Source organism: Aplidium turbinatum, chromosome 17 (genome assembly GCF_918807975.1).
Source record: "Aplidium turbinatum chromosome 17, kaAplTurb1.1, whole genome shotgun sequence".
Lineage (NCBI taxonomy): Eukaryota > Metazoa > Chordata > Ascidiacea > Aplousobranchia > Polyclinidae > Aplidium > Aplidium turbinatum.
In genome coordinates this window covers 15,911,427-15,938,258 of record NC_137488.1, presented here as the reverse complement: position 1 = coordinate 15,938,258, position 26,832 = coordinate 15,911,427, and the positions used below count along the sequence as shown (strand labels likewise).

The 26,832-nt window shown below is 36.3% G+C and overlaps 1 protein-coding gene across 1 annotated transcript; it reads right to left on the bottom strand.

The window, feature by feature from the left end:
- Positions 1 to 920: 920 nt before the first annotated feature.
- Positions 921 to 20,198, bottom strand: LOC145786252 (uncharacterized). The gene is made up of 8 exons (XM_082597893.1): positions 20,139 to 20,198; positions 16,754 to 16,885; positions 8,784 to 8,893; positions 8,407 to 8,569; positions 7,722 to 7,872; positions 1,983 to 2,064; positions 1,418 to 1,585; positions 921 to 1,113 (listed from the first exon to the last, which is right to left on the bottom strand). The coding sequence occupies exons 1-8, from the start codon at positions 20,196 to 20,198 to the stop codon at positions 921 to 923; spliced, it is 1,059 nt and encodes a 352-aa protein (XP_082454019.1).
- Between the last annotated feature and the right edge of the window lie 6,634 nt (positions 20,199 to 26,832).

Genomic DNA, 26,832 nt, shown 5'->3' with positions numbered 1-26,832 from the left:
AATCCGTAAAACAATTCTTCGTAAAGCACTTCTTCGTATACATCAAATTTCAACTGCATGCACGAAAAAATGCTTTAGGAAGAGTTGTTTTACGAAGAATTAAGTTTACGAACAATTGTTTTATCAAGAATTGCTTACGAAGAATTGCTTTACGAATAATTGCTTACGAACAATTTGTCGGACACCATGTAGGCTATGGATGTACGTAATATGGCCATTTTCTCTTTTTTTCTGCAGAGTTACGACCAGCGTTTCACAATCCAGTTTCAAAACATGACCAATTATAGTGTCCAAAGGGTATGTGGTACTATCTCGCAGAAATAAGCTCCAACATGACACAGTGAATCACCAGTCCGATAGCCTTGTCTACACTACGCACTAACACAAATTGCTGTTTCTTCTTGACTTGAATCCATCTGCAATGTATCACACTACTTTACTAAGCATTATCTGAAAAAACATGCAAGGGAAATAAAACTGACCGCAGTAAGTAATCAATAACATAACGAAGTTATAATGAACAACGACAGCTCTACTGGTGCCCCCTGTCTTGCTCACTCCTACCCCCCTGAAACAGATGTGGCCTATAATTTTATTTTCATTTATACCTTTTGCATCAATAGCCTGCTTTTCTATTGATAATTCATTAGTTTCTTGCCTTTTGTTCACCCATTATAGGAAAGATAAGAATATAAATATTCTTATGTAAAATTTTTTTCCCCAATTTCAATTTTTACACCCCTGACACGTTTTTGCTCGTAACTTTTTTTCCCCAAGGTAAAAAAAGTGACAAAACCCATCATTAAAAAGCTGATAAAATTGCCTTTCCAATGGTATATCATACGTCTTTATAAGAATTTTTTCTAGGTTGACCCATTTTTAGACCAAATTCTACAGGACTAGTATGCAAAAGTTATGAGTTAAGATATTGTGGGTAGTTTTTCCCCCATTGTCAATGACTGAGTTAAGTTGCACGTCACTATCCAGTTTGTGACGTCTCGTATGCGTTTGTCTCCCCAAATCACGTGACGTGCAACCTCTCCATAAGTGGAGTTAAGAACGGCAAGTTGTTTGAGAGGTCTTTCCGAGATACCGTCTTCCTTCTTCATTGCTCTAAGTAAATGTAAAAAATACTCTTGTCTCGACACTTTAAACAATTTTATTTAGAAGTAGCCCCTAGAGTAGAGTCTAGCCTAGACCTTAGACCTCCTACCAACGCATGGTTTATCTGCTTATGGCAACAACAAATTTCAATGTGTTCGTTTTTATTTTGTTTTCAACCCTTCCTTTTCAACCAATTATAATGTGTAGAATACAGTTCTTCAGTTTTACCTTTATGTTGAAAATAACTTAGATAACGTTTCCCATAACAAACTAAAAAATACACAGTCAAGACTGTGCTGCAGATATCTTTTACCTTGAATACAAATGCATTATGTAGATCTGCTTCCAGTTGATGATATTTTTATAAATAAGTTCAACTTCGCTACAACTTGGTCGACATATAGTTCCCTTTGCTACTCGAATCTTGTCTGGAAAGTACTGGGCGATGCCCCAAGGAACGAAAACTGAATTGAACGCCCATCTGAAATTAGGAAATTAGGTCACAAATTTAATAATTCGTTTTAAATCTGGGTTTTGCACTCTAGACTAGTAACCACGAATCCTAAAAGCGGACAAATTTCTGTATTCCAAGATAAAACTTTGTCACTAAACTTTTCAACAAATTCTTTCTTTGAATGATCCAAATTAGGAATGAATACAAATAGATGCGTCGTGCGATAAAAATAATCAGAAAAGTAGAGAGTATCACAGTAAATTCAAGTTTAAACTATTTTACAGTTCTGCATCTCTTCGTTTTTTTGCGCAGTTAAATGTCAAGGATAGTCAGTCCCTATAAAATAGACAGTCATTTCACTCAGTAAGTAGATAAACTAGAATTACTTATTTTATGAAAGTGATTATAGATTCATTTTACTTACAAGTCATCTCTGAAGTATTTATATTCATGATACCATCTTCTCAAAAACCACGCATTGCGGTTAGCAAAAATTATTCCATTGGCTGAAAAGTAATATTTTAAATTTAATGCTATTTATTTTCAGATAAATAAATATATTAGTCTTTGTTTGGCACTATACAAGAACCCGGTAAAAGCGTAAAAATGTGATAATAGCAATTGTAGTTCTTGCATAACTTGGGTTGTCGCCGTTGGTTTATTCTTTTAGCCTATAGGCTACTACTAGATGCAATTGGAAAAAACGTGGTGTTAGTCTTTTCTAAATTATCTTTCTCCAGCATTAAAAAGTTAAAGTCAAATAGGGAGCTGCTTTTTTTTTTGGTGTCAACAAGACTGGAAATCCCTTCACACAAATAGCCTAATTTTAAGGCTACCGTATATATTTTGAGGCTATTATAACCTGGTATAACCTGCACTTGGGTAGTGGGTACGTACACGTACACAATACAGGCTACCCTGCTGACGACTACTGCTATACGTTACACGAATACGTTACACTGTGTAATACATCAAAACACGATAAAATATCATCAAATGATTTCCTCAAAAGTAAAACGTAGACCACAAATAAGTAGCATCAAGTAGTCTTAATTAGCAAAATTAGTTTGTGAAACTAAGCAAGTGTGTTTTGCCTTGGTTTGGGAACCCTTTCGGCGCTTGCAAGCACTGATTGTTTCCTTCGGTGCCATAGGCATTGTTGGATTCCTTTGGTGCTCCGGGCACTAGTTTTATTTCGGTGTTTGTGGGCACTGGTTGATACTGTTTTGCTTTAAGTGTAGAAGCAATGGAAAGCATTGACATTATGATTGTAAAATAGCTGCCTTTGAATACTCCGGACATTTCATTCAACTGCCTAGTTTTGTAGACACGAATGTGTACTACACTTCTTTATGTTCCATTACCCTGGCATGAATAGCCGATGCATACTTGCCTGTGAACTGTGATTAACTTCTGCTCTCTCTGTGTTGATTTTTGTTAATAGTAACATTTAACTTTTTACAAAACCTTATCATTTGTTTGCTTGTTATTTGTCTTATGTCTTTCACTCATGCATCTGCGTGGATTATTAGTGATGATTCAATGTTTTTTTAGTGCTGAATTGATGTCTGGCTACATCACATTTGGCCTTCCGTGATGCCACGTGATGCTATTCTTTTGCGTACTCTTCATATCTTGAATAAACCCTGCGTGCTGATTACCACGTCAAACTGTGCTGATCCACATTTCTCGTAATTAATTGTACCAATAATGACATTTCAGAGACTCATGTGTCCTCGAGTCAGGCTACTGCCCTTGATTCAGACGCAGAAAATGCGTTCTACCTATGCGATTCTCTTAATCGGTCACTAACTCGCAACTTCAATAACTGCGAATACCACAACATCAGCTCTCCTACTTTTGAGACAATTCGTAGTGCATCATTATTTGTTATTCATGTAAATATCAGGTCATTACAAAAGAATTTTAACTCTTTGTACGATTTTCTTGTTAACTTCGACAAACTTCCTGATGTTATTTGCATAACTGAAACTCGTATTAAAGTCACTCCTCTGTCAAATATTACTCTACCTGGGTACGAGTATAAATACGTTAACTCCATTACTTCTGCAGGTGGAGTTTTGATTTACGCATTAGACAAATATAATATCACACCCTTGAAACCTTTTGAAGTGCCTTGTGTTGACTGTGAAAGCTTATTTGTTAATATAAGTAACACCACAACAAGCGCTAACATGAAAATTGGCGTAGTATACCGTCACCCAAACACCAATATCCAACGTTTTGTTGATGCTCTGGACATTGTGCTAAGTAACTTAAACGAAATGAATCAAACCTACTATATATTAGGTGATTTCAATATCAATATTTTAAATGACGTTCTCCCTTCACCCGTCACAAATTATCTAAATATGCTAAACAGCAATGGTACTTGCCCTATAATTACTCAGCCTACAAGAGTTACTGATAAATCGTCAACATTTATTGATCACATTTTATCGAACGATGTTTCTCATTCCGTATTACCTGGAATAATTAAGTCTGACATCTCTGATCATTACCCTATTTTTTGTATAATTTCCCATGTTGACAACTCGCATTAACACAAACTTCGTTTCTACAGAGACAAGCGTAACCTTGATTCGGCTTCATTCATTGAGGACTTCAATTTCCAACTAGGCACGTTTCTGTTGGGTATTAAATCATTACAACTTCAGGAACTGGATTATAAATATAGCGAACTATTACAGATTTAAAAAAATGCAATTGACAAATACGATCCACTGAAAAAAATGTCAAGGAAAATGTGCAAGTTAAAAAGGAAGCCGTGGATTACCAGTGGGTTGTTTACTTCAATTAAACATAAGAAAAAAATGTACCAATCGCACTACCTGAAAGGGAATCAAACAGACAGGCTAGAGTACAAAAAATAAGCAAATAAGCTCACCAAATTGAAATACATTTCCAAGCAAAATTACATACAATCGGAAATTGAACTGAACAAATCTTCTCCACGTAAAGTTTTGGAAGTCATTAACTCACTGCTGCCAAATAAACAAAAATCAAAGCAAACAATCAATTCCATTAATATTGATGGAGTGTCATCAAACAAACCCATCGAAATGGCAAGAACCAATTCAATAAATCCTTCTGTAATGTTGGAAAAGAGATCTCTGACAGCGTTCCGCTTGCCAACGATAACAACTTCACATCCTACCTTACAAACCACGTTCCTTCTTCTATTTTTCTTGAACCAACGATTGGCGATGAGGTACTCAAAGAAATACGAGCTCTAAAACCCAACAAAGCAACTGGCTACGATGACATTTCAGCATATTTCATACAGATTGCCTCCGTGATTATTGCCCTGCCCTTCTCAAATCTTATTAACTATTCCTTTCAGTTCGGTATTTTCCCAGATACATTTAAACTTGCTAAAGTTGTTCACGTCTTCAAATCTGGAGACAAACTTGAGGTAAATAATTATAGACCTATCTCCCTTTTATCGTCTTTCGAAAAAATGTTGGAAAAGCTCATATATAAAAGGGTCTCTTCCTTTCTAGACAAACATTCTGTCCTTGCTCCTACGCAATTTGAATTTCGGTCTGGCTCCTCTACTTCATATGCCGCTATTGATATTATTAGTGCCACCTATGAACACGTAAAAAGCAACCTGTACACAGGTTTGGTTCTCTTGGATCTCAAAAAAGCCTTTGACACGGTATACCATCCCATTCTACTATACAAACTCAACCACTATGGAATCCGAGGTACAGCAAACGAATTATGCTCCTCCTACCTAAAAGACAGAATGCAGTATATCGCGATTATTGAACAGGAATCTGAGCAGAGATGCCCAACACACGGTGTACCCAGGGCCGGATTTAGCTGATGGGGGGTCCGGGGCACGTTTAAATTGGGAGGCCCCCGTGCAAAAAAATTTTTCGGCCTTAGGCGCGAAAAAGCACCTCTGTCAACAGTAGCATTAATCCAGCACTGCACAGCATTTTGCAGAAACTTTAAAGGCTGAAAAGAAAAAAATATAACACAAAATCCCATTTTTTCCACGTAGGGGGGCCCTTCAAAAGTCGGGCGGCCCGGGGGAGCTGCACCCTCTGTCCCCCCATAAATCCGGGCCTGGGTGTACCTCAGGGTTTAACGCTGGGTCCATTACTGTTTTTATTGTACGTAAACGATTTACCAAACTGCACGTCTTCTGTTCCAAGACTTTTCGCAGACGATACCTGCCTGGTAATTAACGCTCCTAATCCATCCTACTTAGAAAAGGAAATATCGTCTGAATTACTTAAAGGCCTACTAAATGAAAATTTCAAACGGGAATTAAGCATTAAAATGCGTAAACTGAACATTCAAGAATACATTTCAAAAAAAAATTACCTAAAAAAAATTTGTTTTCAATGGCGCTGGCAAGGCCCAAAGTCCAATGTTTCATTTATTTATTTATTTTTTTTAAATGATCAAACAGTGCTAACACAGCTCGAAAATACGTCACAAAAGACAGCAATAACAAAAGCCACGTTACAACATCTGATGTTTTAACATCAGATCTGAGGTTTTAAGCAAACTGTTTGATGTTTTGACGTTGAAATCTGATGTTTTGATGTACATACATACATAACCTACAGTTAAATTGCCGGCAGTAACAACTGTTGCGTGATCAGCTGATTGCTCGTTTTTTATTAGGTAGGTAGAGAGAGAGAGAGAGAGAGAGAGAGAGAGAGAGAGAGAGAGAGAGAGAGAGAGAGAGAGAGAGAGAATAATCTTTGTTTATTTGCCTTTCTAATACGATTCGAGAAAAAGAAACACAATTACATACACATCAAAATATAGCAATAGAAAGGTCTAGCAGCACCGAACAACCTTGCAGTCGACTGTACAGTCGCACGCTTTGCTGCTCAGGCCCATTCTGGTTTTGAAAGCTCTGACAAAAGTACGCGCGGAATGCTGATCAGACCACAATGGGGCAAAATTGTATTGAAAATCGTTTTATGGTAGCATGTTAAACACAAAGAACGTGGAAAATCGCCAAGTCAGGTTTTTCCTTTAGTATCTCTTTAACATCAAGAACTGGATTAATGCCAATAAATTAGTTATCAATCCTTCCAAATCAAATGTCATTGTGATCCCTCCTAAAAAATGCAGCTACCCAGAAGATATCAATGTACTTTATAATTATGCTCAGATCGAACAAGTTAAGTTTGCCAAATACCTTGGCATTATTTTTTACAATTCTCTAAATTTTGAACCTCATATAAATATGCTCGACAAGAAACTTTCTATGTCTGTAGGAATATTGTCGAAACTCAAATATATTCTACCAAACAAAACATTATTACAATTATACTACGCACTGGTACATTCTCATATCGTATATGAGATAACGATTTGGGGTTCATGCTGTAAGACACAAATGAACAAGCTTAGCACCTTACAAAATAAGACTGTCAGAATAGTAGCAGGTGGTCTGATCATGTCACACCTTTCTATAAGAAACTTAACATACTCAAGCTTAAAGATTTGTACGAACACGAAATTGCTAAATTCATGTTTAAATTTGATACGGATGTATTGCCTCTGCCTTTCGCACACTACTTTGAAAAAACCCAAACTCATGTATAATGCACGTCTTACTAGACACTCTTCCAATGATTGTTATTTTGTCCCACGTTACGCCTCATCCCGACTCCAGCGCAGCATTAAATATGCCGTAGTGAAAGTCTGGAATTCCTTACCAACGAGCTTGCGTAAATTGTCATTTTATTCTTTTAAAAAGCAACACAAATATTCACTCATTGCCAAATATTAGCACGACTAATTTTGTACTACCTTCATGCTACCGATAGGCTACTTTGGCTACTAAATATAGTTCTCTGTGCAAGACCATCATCTAACACCTTGTCTCAATTTTCGTTATTGAATTATTCATTGTGTTCTCTATCCTATGTCGCTTATTCGTAGTGATCTTTTAGATTTCGTAACTAACTGTTATCGCAATTTTAGATCTTCTATTAGAATCTGGGGTATCTGCTTGACTCGAAGACCCATGTTCTCTTCGCAGATTCCCGTTGCTGGAAATTCCTTTTTTATTGCTGTATTTATTGTACTATATTTACCTATAACGAAATAAAATCAATCAATCAATCAATCCTAGCCTTGGCTGTCACATTTTCATACATCTTACCTAAGTTTGCCCAATCCGATTCTGCAAGTACCATTTCAAAATCTCGAAAAAAATCGACGGATTTTAAAAATACGCTATCGGTATCAATATATATTCCTCCAACCTCCATCATTATTTGCAATCTTGCAACATCTGCTTGATGTTGAATTACCTACATGGAAAAGAAAAAAGGAACGACTCAATTACATTAAACTTTAACTTTCTCGATTAAATGCTGTAATTATCACAGACCAATGGTAAATTGTGTAAGACAACGGTTTATGGACAAGATTACTTTAAGAACCATCGAGGTTGCATTAAAAAACATAACATTATGTGAGATAAAACTATAACAACAAGAACTAAATGAAACAAATGTACATTCTTTAAAAAAATACGATGTATTATTGCGTATTAGAGATTGCTGACCTCTTAGGTAGATACAATTTTGGTAAAGAGGTGACTTTCTTCAACCATAGACAGATAAAACCAAGCAACCACACGGCATTTAACATAACGTAATTTAAATGCCGTGTGGTTGCTTGGTTTTATCTGATGAACAGATGATAACATTAAAGTGAATGTATTATGTTAAATGCCGTGTGGTTGCTTGGTTTTATCTGTCTTAGGTAGATACACAAAACTTTAAGGCCATCGATTACGTAATTAGATAAATATCTACAGCTTTGTTGGCAAAAATATTTACACTGATACTGTGGCTGAATATTGTCTGTGGTGGAGTTCGTTTGACCATTTTCAAGCGCACACCCGCAAACTGAGTTGCTATCTTCCAATATTCGCCAACAGGCACCGCATTGTGATGGAACAAAATGACTTTTGGTTGTTGATAGCGCAATGCCCCTATAAACCTAAACACCAAGACTTTGTCATCAAATAATTTATTTTTTGTCACACAATGAAGTGAAGTTCGACAACAAACATGTAAGAACATTATTCAAACTAATTTAGACATTTTCGGCTTCATATTGTGCCCTTCTCAAGAATATTAACAATGGCATGTTTAAATGAAAAAATGGTGACAAAAACACAAGTGTCATTTAAAATCTCTTGCAAGGTACACACGCCATGTAATGGTCAACTCTAAATCTTCTTTCAGCTCCAAACCAAATGAAATGAACGATATTTGGAACTTTATACTTCGAAGTCTTTAACTCTTCAAGAACTTCTGGAATCTGAAAAAATCAAGTTTGTACAACTGTACATATGCAGACGGCCCGCTGTTTAGCCTTATCGTTATCAAATTACATATTTACATTGAGCATTGGTATACTTTTTATTGGATTTGCAAATACATATGCGTGTAGGCTATACTGTATAATGAAAATTGAATGGAGCTGTTCACCAGGCATTTAATTAAATAACATGATGCATTCTACTGGTGCAAGTTAAGCTAAACTATCACAAAATCTATAAAGTGACAAGCTGCTTTTATGCCGACGTTTCGTCAATCAGACACGACTGACTTCTTCAGGGGTCTAGACCAGGTAGTGACTACCTGTCTAACATGGCAAAACACAGGACCATGTTGCTGAAATCAACTCAACATGCAATATGAAAATTCAAGTTTCGCGCGCAAACTTTGAACTAGAAAAAAGGGGGTTTAAATGTTAACGATCAACAAGAAACTTAAATAACGGCAGAGAAGAGAGTGAACGGTATGAGTCATGATAAATCGAATTGTGTACGCACTACTGCACAGTTTACAATCAGCATGAAACCAGTTTAAAAAACGTCAAATAAGTACTTACTACAGTTTTTTGTAGATAGCAGGAAAAGAGATGCCATCATAGCGATTCATTACATGAGGCTTTTGATTAATAAATCAACTTTCAGAAAACTTTCGCTTTTTATAATCACTTTCAACTTTTAGAAATTCAGAATTGCTCCAAGTTATTTTGTGATCTGAAGTTATGGCATGCATTAGGGATTGTAGATCATAGGGATGCGAAACTTCATCCGCTTTTGGCTTATCCGCAACACTAGAAGGGTTACGTTTTTTTCTAATTTACAAAATATTTTACTTTTTATGGGTTATATCAGAAGAGTTAAGTTGGTTTTAAAGTAATTTAAGGTTTTTAGTTGAAAGCAAGCCTGCAGTAAAGCGTAAAAAAAATGTCAAATTGGCAATTGACCCTTCTAATGTTGAAGGAACAACGGAGTTGCGCGTCCCGTAATGTACCGTCCCTAGGCATGCATGCAAGGAGCAGATTCTTCCGGACGTTGATATTTAAAAGCTCTTTTGTGTTCATTAATGCGAGATTCAAGATCTCGTTTTGTTTGGCCAACATAAATTCAATTGCAATCATCACAAGCTACTTGGTAAACTAAACCTGAGATTTCGCTTTGTTTCAAGGGGTCTTCTAAAGACGGCAGAAATTTACTTATTGTCAAGAAAGGTTTCAAAGCGACTTTTACACCAATTTTACTTAACCCTATTTCCTGTGACGTTTTTTCGCCAGTTGACCTGCGGACGTGGGGTCGGTTTGACATTAGCACTTTGAGCTCGTGTAACTCAAAAACTACGCAAGATAGATCAATCAAATTTTCACATGATGCAGATAATTAATTCATCTGACAACACAGCATCGAAAATCTTTTACAATTTGTTTAACAACACAACTTGAAAAATCAACAGCACAAGAGATTACAAAATTATTTTTTCTTTACGAGAATTCAAAAGTTTTGATATATCTCAGCAGAAATACTACAGGGTGAGCCAGAAAAACCTACCACATTTCAAATTGTTACTGTACCAAAGTTGCAGCAGTCTGACAGGAGGTTGAATTGAAATTTTGCAGCAAAGGACTTACCATTTGTGTTTCAGGTTTTAGTTTTTCGTTCAGCTCGCAAGCACGCCCCGGCATTGAGGCTTTTGGGCGAAATGAGCGAAATACATCAAATGGTAACCTTTTCACTTTGAGATATTTGGTTGCTTATAAATTTTGTCTCTTTTTCCGAGTTTGAAATGTGGTTGGATTTTCTGCCGCACCCTGTATTAGCACCAACTCAATAATTTCAAACTTTTTTTTAATTGGTCTTAAAAAGCTTCTTTTCACAAAAGCTTACCTCAAAACGGTGTAGGCCTATATATTTTTCTCAATAAATTTGGAAGTTTATGTCATTTGGAGCAAAGTTGTTTGTTCGCTTGAAAGAATCTGAAATCAATGCCTTGTTTTTGTAACGTATCGTAACGTAATCCATCAGTCAGCCGCTTTTGTGCCTTTTTGTTTTCGAATATATTTCCGTGACAAAAGATAGGCTTTTGTAATAACGCCATCAATCACGAAGTTGCGTCTAACATTAGGTAAAGAAACAAACGACTTATACTGGGTAGATGGAAGTACTAAATTTTTAGGTTGTCGTTGGCAAGTATGCTTTCTTGGAAACCCATTGAGGCGCAACGTATTGTGTAATAGTTTGATCTGTCGTGAACGTTCATGCGGATCTGCGACATGTATGTAAATGTGGTGTGTCTGAATTCGGCAAGACCCCCCTTTACCCAACCTTCTTCCAGAAGAAATGACAGCTTTAAAAGAACTGAAATCTGACGGCTCCATCAAAATAATGAAAACCGATAAAGGGAACTCTGCGGTAATTATGGACAGTTTTGTTAGTTGCATTCTCTGACTGCATCTCAACGCTATACCATACTCAGCAATTTTTCTAAAGCATTGTTGCACAAAATACATATCTGACAAAACAAGGGAAATATGTTGAATTGAATTATTTTTTATACAGATCGTTTTCCTTGTCTCATAAAACTAATTAAAAAAAAGGAAAAACGATTTTTATCGTTTGGCATAAAAATATGTACAGTATATTGAGGTTCACCTTGGTTTGCATAATGAACATCATAACAAAGAATTGCTCGAAGTTATTTTCACAGCTATTTGATCCTTCGCGATAATATCAATAATTATAGTTTCTATTAGATGAAACCTGTTCAAACCATTCTTTCTAAACAACTATGGTTCCTTTAAGAATATAAAACTCTGTAAATACAACTTACTTTATTTTTGTGTTTTTACTTCGACTTTTTCACAAGCAAGACTTCACGCAAAACAACTTCAGTGTGAGCCTACCCAGTAGGCCTAATGTCGATAAGTTATGTCGGGACGTCGTCCACGCTTCAATGAAATCGTAATTGGCGTCCGACTTGCGCTTGCGTATTGTTTTGGCGGAGGCATTGTAAAAGTTTTTGCTCTGTCTCAATGTTTGCGGAGAATGAGACTGAGACAAAATAACAACAAAATTGTTTCAAGTTATTTTTGAGCCGTTTTTAAGTTTTTGATGTTTTGGACGGTGTGAATTAAAATTTAAATATCTGTCAGTGTGTGTGGGTTTTTTGAAAATCGTAGTAGTCAATGTGTTTGTGGCATTGTGACGAATAACTAAGACGTCTAAAAATGGTAGCCTATATAGAGTTGTTTTATTTCATGTTCTGTTGTGAATTGAATTGAAGGAGATATGCTGTTCAAATGTTGATGGAATTGGTTGACCACAGATTTTTTTATAATGCAAACAATGTAATCTACATATCTCACCCAAAGTTGATGCGGTGTGTGGAATGAAGCGATGGCAGTGCGCTCAATGTATTCCATGGAAATGTTAGCCACGACCGGGGAAATGCAATAACCCATCAGCGTACCATAAATTTGACGATAAAGAGCGTTGTTATAACAAAATACAGTGGACTCAAAATACAATTTCAAAATCGACTTCTTGATTGCAATTAAATCTATGTTGGCCAAACAAAACGAGATCTTAAATCTCGCATTAATGAACACAAAAGAGCTTTTAAATATCAAAGTCCGGAAGAATCTGCTCCTTGCATGCATGCCATAACTTCAGATCACAAAATAACTTGGAGCAATTCTGAATTTCTAAAAGTTGAAAGTGATTATAAAAAGCGAAAGTTTTCTGAGAGTTGGTTTATCAATCAAAAGCCTCATGTAATGAATCGCTATGATGGCATCTCTTTTCCTGCTATCTACAAAAAATTATTGTAAGCGCTTATTTGACTTTTTTTTAACACTTTGCTCCTCAAAGGGAGGCCAGATTTGGCCCCCCCCTCAAATTTCCTTTAATTATTTGAAGCACAGTAACGCCATGCACTTGGTTTTTCTTGACTTTTCCTAAAATTGCCAGGCGGATCTGATGATATTAAATTTGATGCTAAAAGTTGTGTAGTTTTCTTGTAAATTTAAGATTTTAGTGAATTTTTGCTATTTCTAGCTAACTTCCAGCAAAGCGTGAAATGGATTACATTGCGATAACAAGCCATAAGCTCATAATTGCTTCGTGCATCGATATGCGCGAGCAGAGAGAAGCATCCTCTTGCTTTCCTTTGTTTGGTTTGACCTCAATAATACAAAGCGCGTTATTTCTTATGCTACAAAGAAAAGCCAGTGATCGCAAAGCTGTTAATTAGAAACAATAATAGCAAACGTTTTTTGCGTTTCAGCTCTACAAAGAAGAATAGCAATCTACGATCAAAATAGTAGGCTATGGAGGCCACAAATTATTCAAAACAGTTGTTTCAAGCAGATAATATTCATTGACGAATAAAAAACGTTACAATAAGAAATCTTCTCTTGGGTAAAGACACGAAAACCTGGTTTCGAAATAAACGTTCTATGGAAATGCTCTCATTGACAAAACTTGCAATTGAGAAAATGTATCACTGCAAATGCTTTTGGGAGAAGCCGGAGAAATAGTGTTTTTGCAAACAGTAATTGTGAGATACACTCAAAATTGTGAGATAGGCTCCATTTACACGTAGCAGCTAACTCGATGGCGTCCCTTCCCTGCTTTATGTCGCCTATTTGTTGTTATGTCCTGTATTTTTGTTTCACAGTGTACTGTGTTTTGTTCCAAAGAGCGCAAAATAAAGATGATAATGCCTCATCTACATTACAAAATATTTTGTAATGTAGACGAGGCATAAAGTTAGGCGTCACATAAAACAAACAACAAATCAGCTTTCTTCTTCATTGATTCAACATCTGAATACGTTGCCCCAATGTATAAGAGGACGGCTATTGTGAAGACCCGCCATTTATAAACAATCCGATTATACCAAAAGTGGGACAAACTAGTGGATCAAAGAATGAATAAACAATGCTGAGAAAACTAAATCTAAGTGACGAACAATACCGATGTCTTTATTTATCTTGGAAAAATGCTGCCTAAACTTATCAACAAAAAATACAGTAAATAACGGCAAGGATCCCGAAAGCAGAATTTGCTCGACTTTGGCATAAATTTAGTCAGACATCTACAGTAATAATTCCACACATACAATAACGGGCTCTCAACGGCTGTAAGATACATAATAATCAACCTGGTTCTGGACGATTTGTGTAACAGTTTAGGGGAAGACAGCAAGACACTACATGAAATGATGCACCACACAAAAGATTTTCAATGAAGACTGAGTCTAAAAACCGATGTGGATTGTGCTGCACAATAACTTCAAGTTTAGGACAGAAGAGGCAGAAAATATCACGATAAAAATAAAGACCTTGTGGAAAATTTTCGAGAATCATAACACGATGCAAATACCATAAACGCTTAGTTTGCATGCTGCTCTAAGCTGGCCGGCAACCACAAAGGTAGACAACACAGGCAGTTTATAATTCGATAACAGCGCAATAAACATTATAAATACGTAAACCGACAATTTTCTTTTACAAACGTTTTACGTCTAATAGTAAATTTTCCCCCAACAATTTTTTGTGAAGCGCTTGCAAACCACGGTTTTGTAAAATAATTCATCATTATTATTTTTTACTTCTCGGATATTGTAAAACGTCATCAGCAAAATCACAAAAAAAAATTTCATTACTTCAATGTAGTATGCCTAAGAATTTTTTATAGAATTGTAGCCACGTTGTTTCAACAAAGAAGCCATTTTTTGGCAATATAAAGTTATAGAAAATAATTTGCAATCATGCAAATGGTTGGAAAGAATCTAGGAAGTCTTCTCACAATCTGGCACAAAGTGATTATGTTTATTGTATCTCTGCAAAATGTTTTACGACAAACTTTGAAGCTTCGTTATAATCATTTTTATCTTTGAAGTCAAAAGTTAATTTTCTTTTGGCCAGAAACATAATCACTGCCTTGCTGATGTTGTCGCCTTTACGCGTATTTTTTGTGCTTCAAACAATATGGACCCAGTCAGCAATCCAGTCTATTTACATTGATTCAACATTTGTAAACGTTAAATTTATGTAGATTTGCTAACTGTGGGTTATTTCACATTTCCTTTGTTTACGCATGTTCCTCAATTCGCTGTTGCATTGTTTCGACGCTGGCGGACTAAAAATGTATTTTCAAATTGATTGACGCAATCTTCAATAAAAAGTGGGCTTCGAACTTAGCTTTGTTGATGTAAATGCTGTATTTTTTGTGGATGCAATTTATGAGTCATGTTTATAAACATCCGTAAGCGAAATGACTTATGATGTGGCCTGCATAATATTTGTGATGCGACTTGACACAAATCCACAATTTCAAAAGCACCTAATTTGAACTTAGAAATTTCAGATAATTTCAACAACTTGTTCAATTGTCTTCTCTCTACTAAAAATATTCATACTACAAACTCAATTGTAGACCTAAAATACACAAACGAAGATGTAAACAGCTATTCAAGCAGGCTAAGGTGTTACTTATGAGAAATTTGGTTCCATAAAACTAGAAGCTAGCCATGAGTTTCGGAATGCATTAGTTTAGGATAAAAATGTAAGACAACAAACGCAGTTTTGTTTTTTCAAATTTGTGTAACAATATTACTCTGATTGTAACTATTTTAGAATCAGTGAGTAGCTTACAATAAGATTTGCTCGCAAATCTTTATCAATGCAATGATTCGGCACACCGCACACACACTTCGTGCAGTCGATTGAGCTCTTTGTTATTCAGAACTTTGCATGAAATCGGATTAGCATGGTAATTAAATAGCGGCAAGATAAATCAAAATTGTCGTTTTTGGGTACCTTTGCAAAAATTAAAATATCAAGTTTAACATATAAAATTTCAAAATAATGACTTTTCAAACTTATAGACAAATGATTTGTTTTCACACCAGTGCAACTTCTGTTGAAATAGCACCAGCGGATAACACGTAACAGCTGATTGAATTTGATCCAAAAACGGCCCCCCCTTGAGCAGTTAACTTCCAAAAAAACGTTGAAAAGCAAAGGGTTAATTGGTTTCATGCTGATTGTAAACTGTGCAGTAGTGCGTACACAATTCGATTTATCATGACTCATACCGTTCACTCTCTTCTCTGCCGTTATTTAAGTTTCTTGTTGATCGTTAACATTTAAACCCTCTTTTTTCTAGTTCAAAGTTTGCGCGCGATAATTGTTTGTCCAAAAGTTGAATTTTCATTTTGCATGTTGAGTTGATTTACAGCAACATGGTCCTGTGTTTTGCCATGCTAGGCAGGTAGTCACTACCTGGTCTAGACCCCTGAAGAAGTCAGTCGTGTCTGATTGACGAAACGTCGGAATAAAAGCAGCTTGTCACTTTATAGATCTTGTGATAGTTTAGCTTAACTTGCACCAGTAGAATGCATCGTGTTATTTTATATACTGTATATATATGGACGCTCTTTGCTTACGCCGATTGAGCACTTTACCGGAGGCACCTTGCTATGCATTGCGCAATGCTCACTGCTTGCGGTTAGAGCACTTCGGCAAGGTTGGCAGTAGTACCATTCTGGTGTTTAGGTACCACAAATGGGAAGATGTCACATGGAAGTATATATTTCCATGGCCATTCCAGTGTACCTACTGCACTGAGGAGACTGGAAGGTCGAAACGGTGTGCACTGTCTGCAGTTATATATATATATAGGCTACATCATTTTTTTGATAGAAACGAAAAAGTATGGGCAGATAATAAGAATAACAAAGAACTTCGAAAGATTATTTTAAAATATAAAGTGTCCAGTGGATTAAAAAATGTTGTTAGCACTACAATTATAGAGGGAAGACGATTAAACGCTTTTTCTTGAGTTACCTGAAGCGGGTTGTCATCTCCCAAAAGAATCCTCGATCTACTTTCGCTTTTCAACAGATCGTTTAGAAAGTCGACATTAATTTGCTCGTGTGGGTCATGCAAACGTGATCTGGGGTTCGGTTTAACCCAACCCTGAAACAGAGATGATAATATCGAAATAATCAAAATCATTATCATTAAATTTTTATTGCTAAAGAAAAAGTATGGTCTTGGAAATTCTTTCTTGATATAAATTTAATTAGGTGGTTCTGAATTATTATCTTTTGAAAATGACCGAGATTATCATCACCAGTCGTCATCTCCGCCTGTAGCAGATTGCGCATCAACATGGGTTATTTGCTTCCAAGAGTGGCGATTTTGAGCCAACTCGCTCAATGTCACCAAGTTGAGTCCGGTCCATGATTGGATATTGTCTTGCCATCGTTTTGGTTGTCTGCCACGTTTTCTTTTTCCTTCTACCTTGCCTTCTGTGCAGACTTTGCTGATTCCGAATTGTGATCTTTTAGTGTGGCCGAACAGTTTTAAAACTTTTGATTTTATTATTGCTGCAATTGGATGTAGTTTTGTCATAGTTAAAAGATCTTCTGTTTTCGTGTGGTCAAGTAGCTTTTTGTCGATCATGTTTCTCATGATGTGATTTTAGAAGGTAGTGAGTTTTTTCATTGTTGATGATGTCCAATTTACGCATTCTAGACTGTACAGCACGACTGGCAAAACGTAGGTGTTGAAAATTTTTGATTTCAGTTTGATGAGGAGTCTATTGAATGTTAGAATCTTTCTGTTCTTTTTAAATGCTGCCCAGCCTAAGCCAATTCGGTGTTGCACTGCAGCCTTTCCATCGTTGGTCTCGGATAGTCGGTGGCCAAGGTAGCCTATATGAATTCTGGTACTTGTTCTATTTGTTTTCCGTAGAGAGTGAGATTGAATGTGTTGTTAGTTTTGTCGGTTGTCATACATTTGGTTTTGGACACATTTATTTGGAGGCCGAATTTAGCAGAATTTTTTGACAGGGCATCTAGGTATTCCTGCATTTTCAGTTTAGAATTATTCAAAGTGGCCATATCGTCTGCATAGCTAATTAAGTTGGATATTACATGACCGCCGATGTTGAATCCAGTTGTACACTCATTTTCTGTTTCTGAGATTATTGGAGCAGCTACGATGCAAAACAGAATAGCAGACAAGACATCACTCTGCTTAACACTTTTTTAAATATCGATTCGTCTAGTTGTTCCGATGTTTGTTTTGATTAGTGCTTTCGAGTCGTCATAGGCCTACGTTGGTTTTAAGAGGTTGATGTATTTTTTGTTGATGGAAGTTTTATCCAGAAGTTGCCAAAGGCAGGGTAATTTAACACTGTCAAACGCTTTTTTGAAGTCAATGAAGGTGATATGGACGGGATTGTTGAATTCAATAGACTTTTGTATAATTTGTTCCAGCGCTAGGATTTGCTCTATTGATCCTCTTCCCGGTTGGTAGTCTGCTTGTGTAGGGGGAGGGATACATAATTATAGGTCATTTTTTACGCGTGTCGCAATAATAGTGATAAAGAGTTTGTATATATGACTGAGTAGACATATTGGACGGTAATTACTGCAGTCGAGTCTATTGCCTTTCTTGTAGATTACAATTATTAGAGCTTCTTTAAAGTTGCTGTTTATCTTTTTGGTTGTTAAGATAGAAATGAAGAGGTGAAGCAATGCTGTGATTTAAGGTTCGCTTCCTGCTTTGAGGTATTCCGAGTAAATGCCGTCTATACCGGGACATTTCTCATACTTTGTTGCTTATAGCATTAGATATTTCGCTTCTTAAAATAGATGGGATTTCGTCAGAGGCAGAGTCATCGATGAGTATCTGTTGTGGGTTGTCATGATAGAGTTCTTCATAGAATTTTGCCCAACGTTTGAGGATACAGCTTTTGCTCGTGAGAATGTTTCCTTTTGCATCTTTAATTCCCCAACTGATATTTTTAGGTTTTGTTTTAAGTTTCTTTATGGCAGCATAATATATTTTGTGTGGAGGTAGGGTGTTGAGTTCATTAATTTTATCTTCTAATTGCTTTATTGGTGTTTTTTCACAAGCTTCTTCGACTCAGATTTAGCAATTTTGTATTGTGTAGATGAGGATCCATGTTCTTTTCTAATTTTATGTTTGGATTGAATGGCTTGTTTAGTTTGTTGCGACATCCAGTCCGAGATTATCACCACTTTATAAGTTAGAAGTCAACAGCACAGCAACTCAACACAATCAAACCATCTGTTTATTTCGAATATTTTTTCTTTGGATCTAAATATAATTTTATGTAAAATTTTCCTCATTTAACAGGATTTCCCACCTATTCGGAATAATTTTTGTTCTTGGCGTAGATTTTTCTGGTTCTTTACTCTTACATTTATTTCAAACGTTTTCTCAAACATTATTTCACCAAATTTGCCCTTTTCGTCGCAAGCTTCGCTTTGTATAAAGCCTAATTTGATTTTTGTAATTATCAACAAACAAAAGGTTTTTGTTTTTTGACAAACGTGACTCAAAAATAACACTCTATCCATTAATTCGTAAGATTAAGCTATGCAAAAATAGACTACTCCTTGCCTTAATTAAATCTATTGAAATGTAATAAATTGTTTTAGACCAGGGGCTCTTAACCAGGAGTAAAGTCAGGAAATAATTTAAATACTTTGAAGATCATAAGGGCACGTTTTCATCAGAGTGGTACCTTACCAAAACATGGATTTTTACCAATTGAAAAGCCATTATTACTAGCATCGTATCAAGTTGCATCTCTGTGTGCGAAAAATAAAAAGCCACATACAGAAGCAGAAGAATTAGTGAAACCATGCGCAATGGAAATGGCAAAAACAGCAGTGGGAACCGAAGCAGAAAAAAACTAAGTTTAGTGCCAGTGTCGAATGAAGAACATGAAGAAGCTCGTTTCAACATGATCACTGACGAAAAGCAGCAACAAAAAGCCATTAGTAAATTAACTGAGTGTTGGTGTGCTGTAAATATTGTTGAACTTACAAGACTGTTTTTAATGCATACATTCAACACATAACTTATAAATACACTGAATTTAATTCCTATTATTACAATTTTATTTATTTCTGTCGGCCATTGTAGACAAGAGGTACAAGGAAATTTCATGAAAACTTAAAGGGCACGAGCGCTAAAAAGGTTAAGAAACACTATTCTAGACTACAGTAGCCTATATACATTGTTTACCAAAATCTTGGGCAGATGAAAACCAGATGGCGCGTGCTCACATTTTTTCAATTCCAAAAGATAAAAGCTTAACTCGATAATACCATCAATCCATAGCCATGATGTTACGAATACGACAGTGGAGAATTTATATTTTTCAAAAATTATCTAAACTTATACTTACTGTGCGAAGAGGTAGTTCTCCGAGACTTTTTGACTTATATACCGGATCTTTGTATGTCATAGTAAAAGTATAAGCAAGATGTTTTTTATATTCGGTGAAAGACAAATATTTATTTGTATTTTCCAATTGAATAATCGTATTTTCATGATTTCCATTGCAGTTATTCATAAGAAAGTCTTTAAGATCTGTTTCGTTCAAAATAGTTTGCCTGGTTTCTCCATGTTGCCAAACATTTAAGCCAGAGGAATTTATTGTTGTTAGGAAAGAAGTGAACGGTGTATGAAACATGCGGTTTTCCGAAAAGTTGTAGATTATGAAAACTACGAAGACGACCAGCATAGTTAAGCACATAGGCCTAGGTCGTTTGAGTATTCTGCGCATCGTAAAATATCAACCTGCCAAAAAAATATACTGCACTTTGGCCTTACGCTGAAAAGAATGTAGGTAAATGTTTCCTATAAGAATCTTTCTTGTAATTTCTCTTACGGTAAAAGTTCCTCATAATATATTACGGTAAAAGTTCCTCATAATAGATAGTCACATGGTATTTATCTCCCAAATTTGGCAGATCCTTTGGCAGTTTTCGTAAATACTTTCCAGCACAACAGCGCATTTTTAATAAATGATTTTTACCGATCAGGCCTACCTATTAAAAATAACTGACACATTTCATAAAAACTCTTGAAAATCAATTCATTTGAGTACAGTAGTCAAATCTGACGAGGGATGATAATAATTGTAAATAAACCGGGAGCCCGCGACGTTCACCCTAGGTGAAAAAGTTATCTATTTCTATTTAGGCTATACAGCGATATCCGGTTTCCAAATAATTTTTCAATCTTTCTCAGTCCGGTTTTATATCAGTTTTAAAGACGTGATGTGTGTTTAAAAACTGTCAGTTTTAAACACGATGTTTGTTTTTATTAAATCTACTTTATCGAGAAGTGCAGAGGTGCGCCAAGATCAGAGATGTACGTATACGCCGCAAATTCTATGTTGTAGACTTGCGGCGTACACTTTTTGTTTATGCTAACGCTTATGGCCACATTTTTTTGATAGTTGTCGCTTGAGGCTACGCCGTAAAGTTTTCGTGGTTTTTTAGCGTATAGCGTCAACGTATACATTTTAATGTATTTTTTTCACTACAACACGCCAATACCTCTCAGCACTTCAGTTGAAAGAATGTTTTCAATGGGCAAAGACATATTGAAACCAAAACGCAGCAAAATGTCAGATGAACACTTTCAGATGCTTGTGTTTCTTCGTGGAAATTCAAAATGAAACTTGTTTTTTTTCGAGTAGTTTATACCGTGTGAATGTTTGGCACCTAGCAAACAAAATGAGTTTACGCTAGTGTATGCGCTGACGCTGACGCCGCCAACTTTTTTTAGCAGTTACGTTGACGCATACGGCGTATGGTTTTTCGAACGTTTGCGTTTACGCTGACGGCGTAAATATTTTTTGTATACGCGTACATCACTGCCTATATAGCTATAGTACCAACAGCCTACTTCCACAAATATATTTCGTTCTGAATCTTCTGAAGCTTAGGAAGCATATTTTTACACATGAAAGCTATAGTAGCATTGAAGACATCATTTGATTTAAAACAAATTTTAGGCTATTGCATATCTCAGTATCCACTTTCTCTTGCTCACTGTGATGGTACCATATTGAAAACAAAAAGACCATAGCTACTACACAAATTGGAAACATACCAGAGGGATACAACCTCACACACACTGTTACCTCAAATCGATACGAAAGTATTTGATGGTGGACATCTTATTTATTCAGCGTTGTCTTAAATTAATCCTGGTGCTACTTATTTGTCAATTTCCAGAGTCATTCCTCTGAATAGAAAGTTTAAGAATGAGTTAGCCAGATTACACTGGACAACAATTTTTTGTTTATCTATCTTATTCAGTGTTTCTATATGTTTTTGAGGTCTCTGATGCCGAATTTGGTGCTAGTTTTTGTCTAGTGTCAATGGTTTGGAAGATATTTGCGAAAAACCTTTTTAGTTATATTTGAAAATTAGTCAAAATATTGCGCATTAATTGAGATTATAATTTTCTTTAAAGTGCTGTTCGATATCACACAACCTGCCTAAATCATTTATTATTCCTTTCCATCACTTGGTAGATACTGCTAAAGAGCTATAAACTTGCAACGTATAAATTTTTTGAACATGTAATTGGTCAAAATTTTGGCGGTTTACAACTAGTCACATTTCTCGGAGAGTTGGGCTAGTGGCTAAGCCTTTGTTGTTTATTAGCTAGTCAGCCGTTGAAGGCAAGGACTTAGTGACTGGTAAAGTTTGCAGTGTAGATTTGATAGTGTTAGCATGATTTTAGATGGTTAAATTTGGTAAGAAAAAGTAGAAAAGCAAATGAAGCGGCCCAGTGATCCAAGTTGCATGGTTTAAGCTACTTGCTGGCTTAGGTATCATGGTTTTCACTGCTATCTACTGGTATTAGTGCCAAAGTAAAAATATTGCTGGACTTGACACAATACAAAAACCACAATTGGGACGTGTGTGGAGATTTTAAAATGATTGCTTTGTTGTTGGGTTTGCAAGGAGGCTATACCAAACATTTTTGCTTTCTTTGTTTGTGGAATAGCAGAGCAGATGAGCAGAACTACTTGAAAAAAGACTGGCCAGTACGTGAAGAACTCACCCCAGTCTTCCACAATGTCAAAAATGTACCCCTCATTGAAAGGAGTAAAGTATTACTTCCACCTTTACATATAAAACTTGGGCTTGCTAAACAGTTTGTAAAAGCATTGGGACCAGCAAGTTGTGCCTTTCAACACATTCGCTCTATGTTTCCAAACCTTTCTGAAGCTAAAGTAAAGGGTGGGATATTTGTTGGGCCCCAAATAAGGAAAATGTTGGCATCAAAAGAACTGGAGGAATCAATGACTGCTTGGGAAAAACGTGCTTGGCAAGCTTTTCGAATGACAGTGGAAGGATTTCTTGGTAACTATAGAAGAGAAGACCACGTTATGATTGTTTCAAATTTGATTGAAAGCTACCAAAAGCTTGGATGCCGCATGTCCATAAAATTGCACTATTTGCATTCTCATTTGGACTTTTTCCGTGATAACTTGGGCCATGTAAGCGAGGAGCATGGTGAACGGTTTCATCAAGACATTTCAGTTATGGAAAAACGCTACCAAGGGAGGTGGGATAAAGTCATGATGGGAGATTACATTTGGAGTTTGGTACGGGAGTTTGACACCACATACAAACGAAAGACCCTTTCCAATGTGCATTTTTGATCAGGTGTCCGTACTGTTTGTCTTACTATGTGTTCATTGTGTTTTTTTTTAGATGTGGTACGCAATTTTTACGCCATGTAAGAGATATTTGTATTGAATATAACTTGAAATCATGATTTCATAAAATTATAAGTTGTGACGGACCCATTGATATTACAAAAATTTTAACGGCATTTTTGAAATCAGCGACCCAAACAACATACGAAAACACTCTAAAATTATGATAAACAAAATTTTTCAAAAAAATTGTTGTCCAGTGTTATTAACCAAAGAACGGGTAGCCAGAGTTCTAATGAAGGAGTGGTCTTATGATCATTACAGCGCAATTTTGCAATACAAACGTCATATCATTTGGTGGGAAATGTCTCTGGTATGAATTTGATCATCAGCAACGATCAGCAGTCGTATTAGACCCGCAACATGTACAGGGTAATAATGAAGAAACTGATGCTCCAATCACTTCTCATGCAAAACACTCTTCTGGCAACATTTGCGAGAGCCTCAGATATCGATGGACTTGTAATTTTAATAAGTATTCTTAGAAGAAATAGACCGGTAGTTGCAATTGTGAGAAATAATATCATGGGTTATGTAACTGGAAATTCTCGCCGTTACGCAGATGAAATCAAAACCACAAGTTGCTCCGGAGAAAAGTAACTTGATTTAGCAGCAGCTCTGCCTGGTTGCCGTGCTTTAATTGGATGTGAATTCACTGCTGTGTTATACAGATACAGTAGCCTACTAAGCGTAGTGCAGAATATGGTCGAGTTGGTGTGCAAAATTAGGCATTAGTTTACCATATTTATTGTGTTATCGAAGTGCTTTTAAAACTAAATGGGCTAGTGTTTGTGTACTCCAGAAAAGGTAAAATAATGTCGTTAGAGCTATCACAAAACGAAGAAATGAACATATCGTTATAAGGAAATTAAAACTTGAAAAGTAGTTGCAATGTGATGGTAGACTAACCACACACATAAGCCAGCGGTGGTGTTCAAACTTTTTAGGACACGGCACACGCAACAATTTCGAAACCTACAGTGTTGTACGCGTCAATGAAATAATTTGACGGCGTCAGCGTCAGCGCGAATTGCCTAAAAACTTTACGGCGTAAAGTATTGCGTCAGCTCTTAAAGAAATTGACGGCGTCAGCGCTAATTTCTAGCGCTATTTTAGCCAGGGTCTCACAAAACGGAAGTATTTCAACCAAGTGTAGGCTAACAATAGCTATAAATAAAGAGCAGGTTTTATGTTTTGAAACTGTATTGTGATTAGCTGATTTAGCTTATTAGTTACTTTTTTGTAGAAACATAAGCATTTCACAACGTTTGTCTGACAATCTGCTGCGTTTGGGACGCATAATGCCCTTTCCAAGCGAAATGAGTTTCACAACAGCGTTGAATGGTATTGGTGTGTTGTAGGCCTACTTGTATTTCAAAAACAAGCCTTGAAAACGTTTACTCGGAAAGGTAGCCTATCATTGTTCCAAGCTTGCTGTGATGGCTAAGACAGGGGTCACCAAACTTTTTTCTCTGAGGGCCGGATTGCTGCGAGATTAACAGCTGCGGGCCGAATGCAAATTGCGAAAAGATAATTATACAACTATTTAGAATCTCCATTGACTTGAATTGAGCACAATAAATAACAATGTCAGCGGTGGAATATCAAAGTTGTGATGAAAATCGAAAGGTTGCTGGAAACGTTATCCCCTGCTGTGATACACTACAGGGCATCGTGCCCTTGAAAAAACATTACATCTTTCCAAATTTGGCCTAGGTTGTCCCCATTTGTGGTGGCCTAATGATAAACAGCAAAGTCAGTCCTTTACAAAAAGCTTGGTAACTTCTTTCCTTAGCAGTTGTAGTGCAGCTGTTATTTTTGCAGCACGTGGCGGGCCGGTTCCTGTCCGCGGGCCGTAGTTTGGTGACCCCTGGCTTAGCATATATAGCCTACGGTAAATCTTATTTTAACGAGGTCCACTGCACCAACATCTCTGTGATATTCTCCTATATCACTAGGCTCGACCGCAAAGGCAATCCGACTGTTGTCGAATATAGATGGAAATGGTTTATTAAATTGGAGCGAAATTACAATGATACTTGACGTTTTGTCAACAGTCTCTCAAACCACAATCCCGAGTAAACACAACAGGAACAGTGAGAAGAGAAGTCGTTTTCTGAAATAACATAAAAGCACAAATCACGCATTTGCCTAAAACTACAACGCAATATTGATTAATGTGAGTTTTTTACATTGCTACATCCATCGTGAATATACGTCGATAGCGCTTTACGAAACAGATAGTGTGAACAACATTAAACCAGCAATAAAAATTCACATGCAGTTACAATTCACATATAATTAGAATGACCATACCAATTTTTGCCAAGTAAGCCGGTTGAATTTCGGCAACAGCTACAGTCTGAAATTCTTTACACAGGATTCCAATGCGGTTACAATTCAGCTATAACAAATGAAAATAATGCGTTACACGTAGATAATGCGCAATAAAACTGTGTCATTAAGTAAGCCCTTTTACAAGTGAACACAGCACGTACAAAACTGATAGTGATAGATATGTTCAGCTTAGATACGTCAGACGATTAACACATGGCAAAGGCTAAATTTACAAATTAGCAATCAATTTGTACTCACATTCGAAGCAATCTCTTTAAAGCTGCTTGTCCAAATTTTACAAATCTCGACTTACTAAATAAGTCCAAACTGGCTGACAAAACAAGCTGAGTTCACAGATGAACAGAACTTTTGCCCAACGTTGGCTACAAACTGTCTGATAACATTTCAGGCACAAGTGCGCCTATTTAAGATAAATTTTTACATGTTTTGAAATTCCCAAATTACAATAAAAATCAACAAATCGAAAACAATATTTTCGATGAAATCATGGAATGTTGTTTCTGTAGGCAATCCCAAGGGGCGATGATTTCAGTAAATTGTTACGTCACAATAAACTTGGAGCCACCGTGTTTTGCAAGGGCATATGAAATCACCAAAATATTTTCCAAAATAAAGTGTTTCTTCTATATCAGGGGTGTGCAACCTTTTTTACAGGAGGGCCAGATATAAATATCTGGGTGAAACCGCGGGCCGCACGTTTATTTAACATATGCTTTCTAGTAGTTGCAGGCACAAAAAATTAGTTTTTCTGTTATTCGTGTTATTCTTATAGCACTATTAGGGGACCGTATCTCTTTGAAGAAATAATAAGTTCAGACGCATAAATTTCTGAAGAAAACTGCTATTCAAATTTATTTTCACATTGACTTTAAACGAGTTCAGTGAGAAATTTGCAGCTGGTTTCTTTTCCGGACGACTTGTTCTGTTTTAGAAAAAAATTGTTCGCACAAATACGTTGAGCCAAAAAGAGCCATTTTTGAAGCCATGAATTTTT

Bases quoted from the DNA above. Each gene is read 5' to 3' on its own strand.
- LOC145786252 (XM_082597893.1), bottom strand. From the start codon at position 20,198: ATGACATACAAAGATCCGGTATATAAGTCAAAAAGTCTCGGAGAACTA. The intron at 8,570-8,783 runs GTGTGTACCTTG...CTTGGTGTTTAG, and splicing joins AGAGTTGACCATTACATGGC to GTTTATAGGGGCATTGCGCT. The intron at 2,065-7,721 runs GTAAGATGTATG...ATTACTTTTCAG, and splicing joins ATCGGATTGGGCAAACTTAG to CCAATGGAATAATTTTTGCT.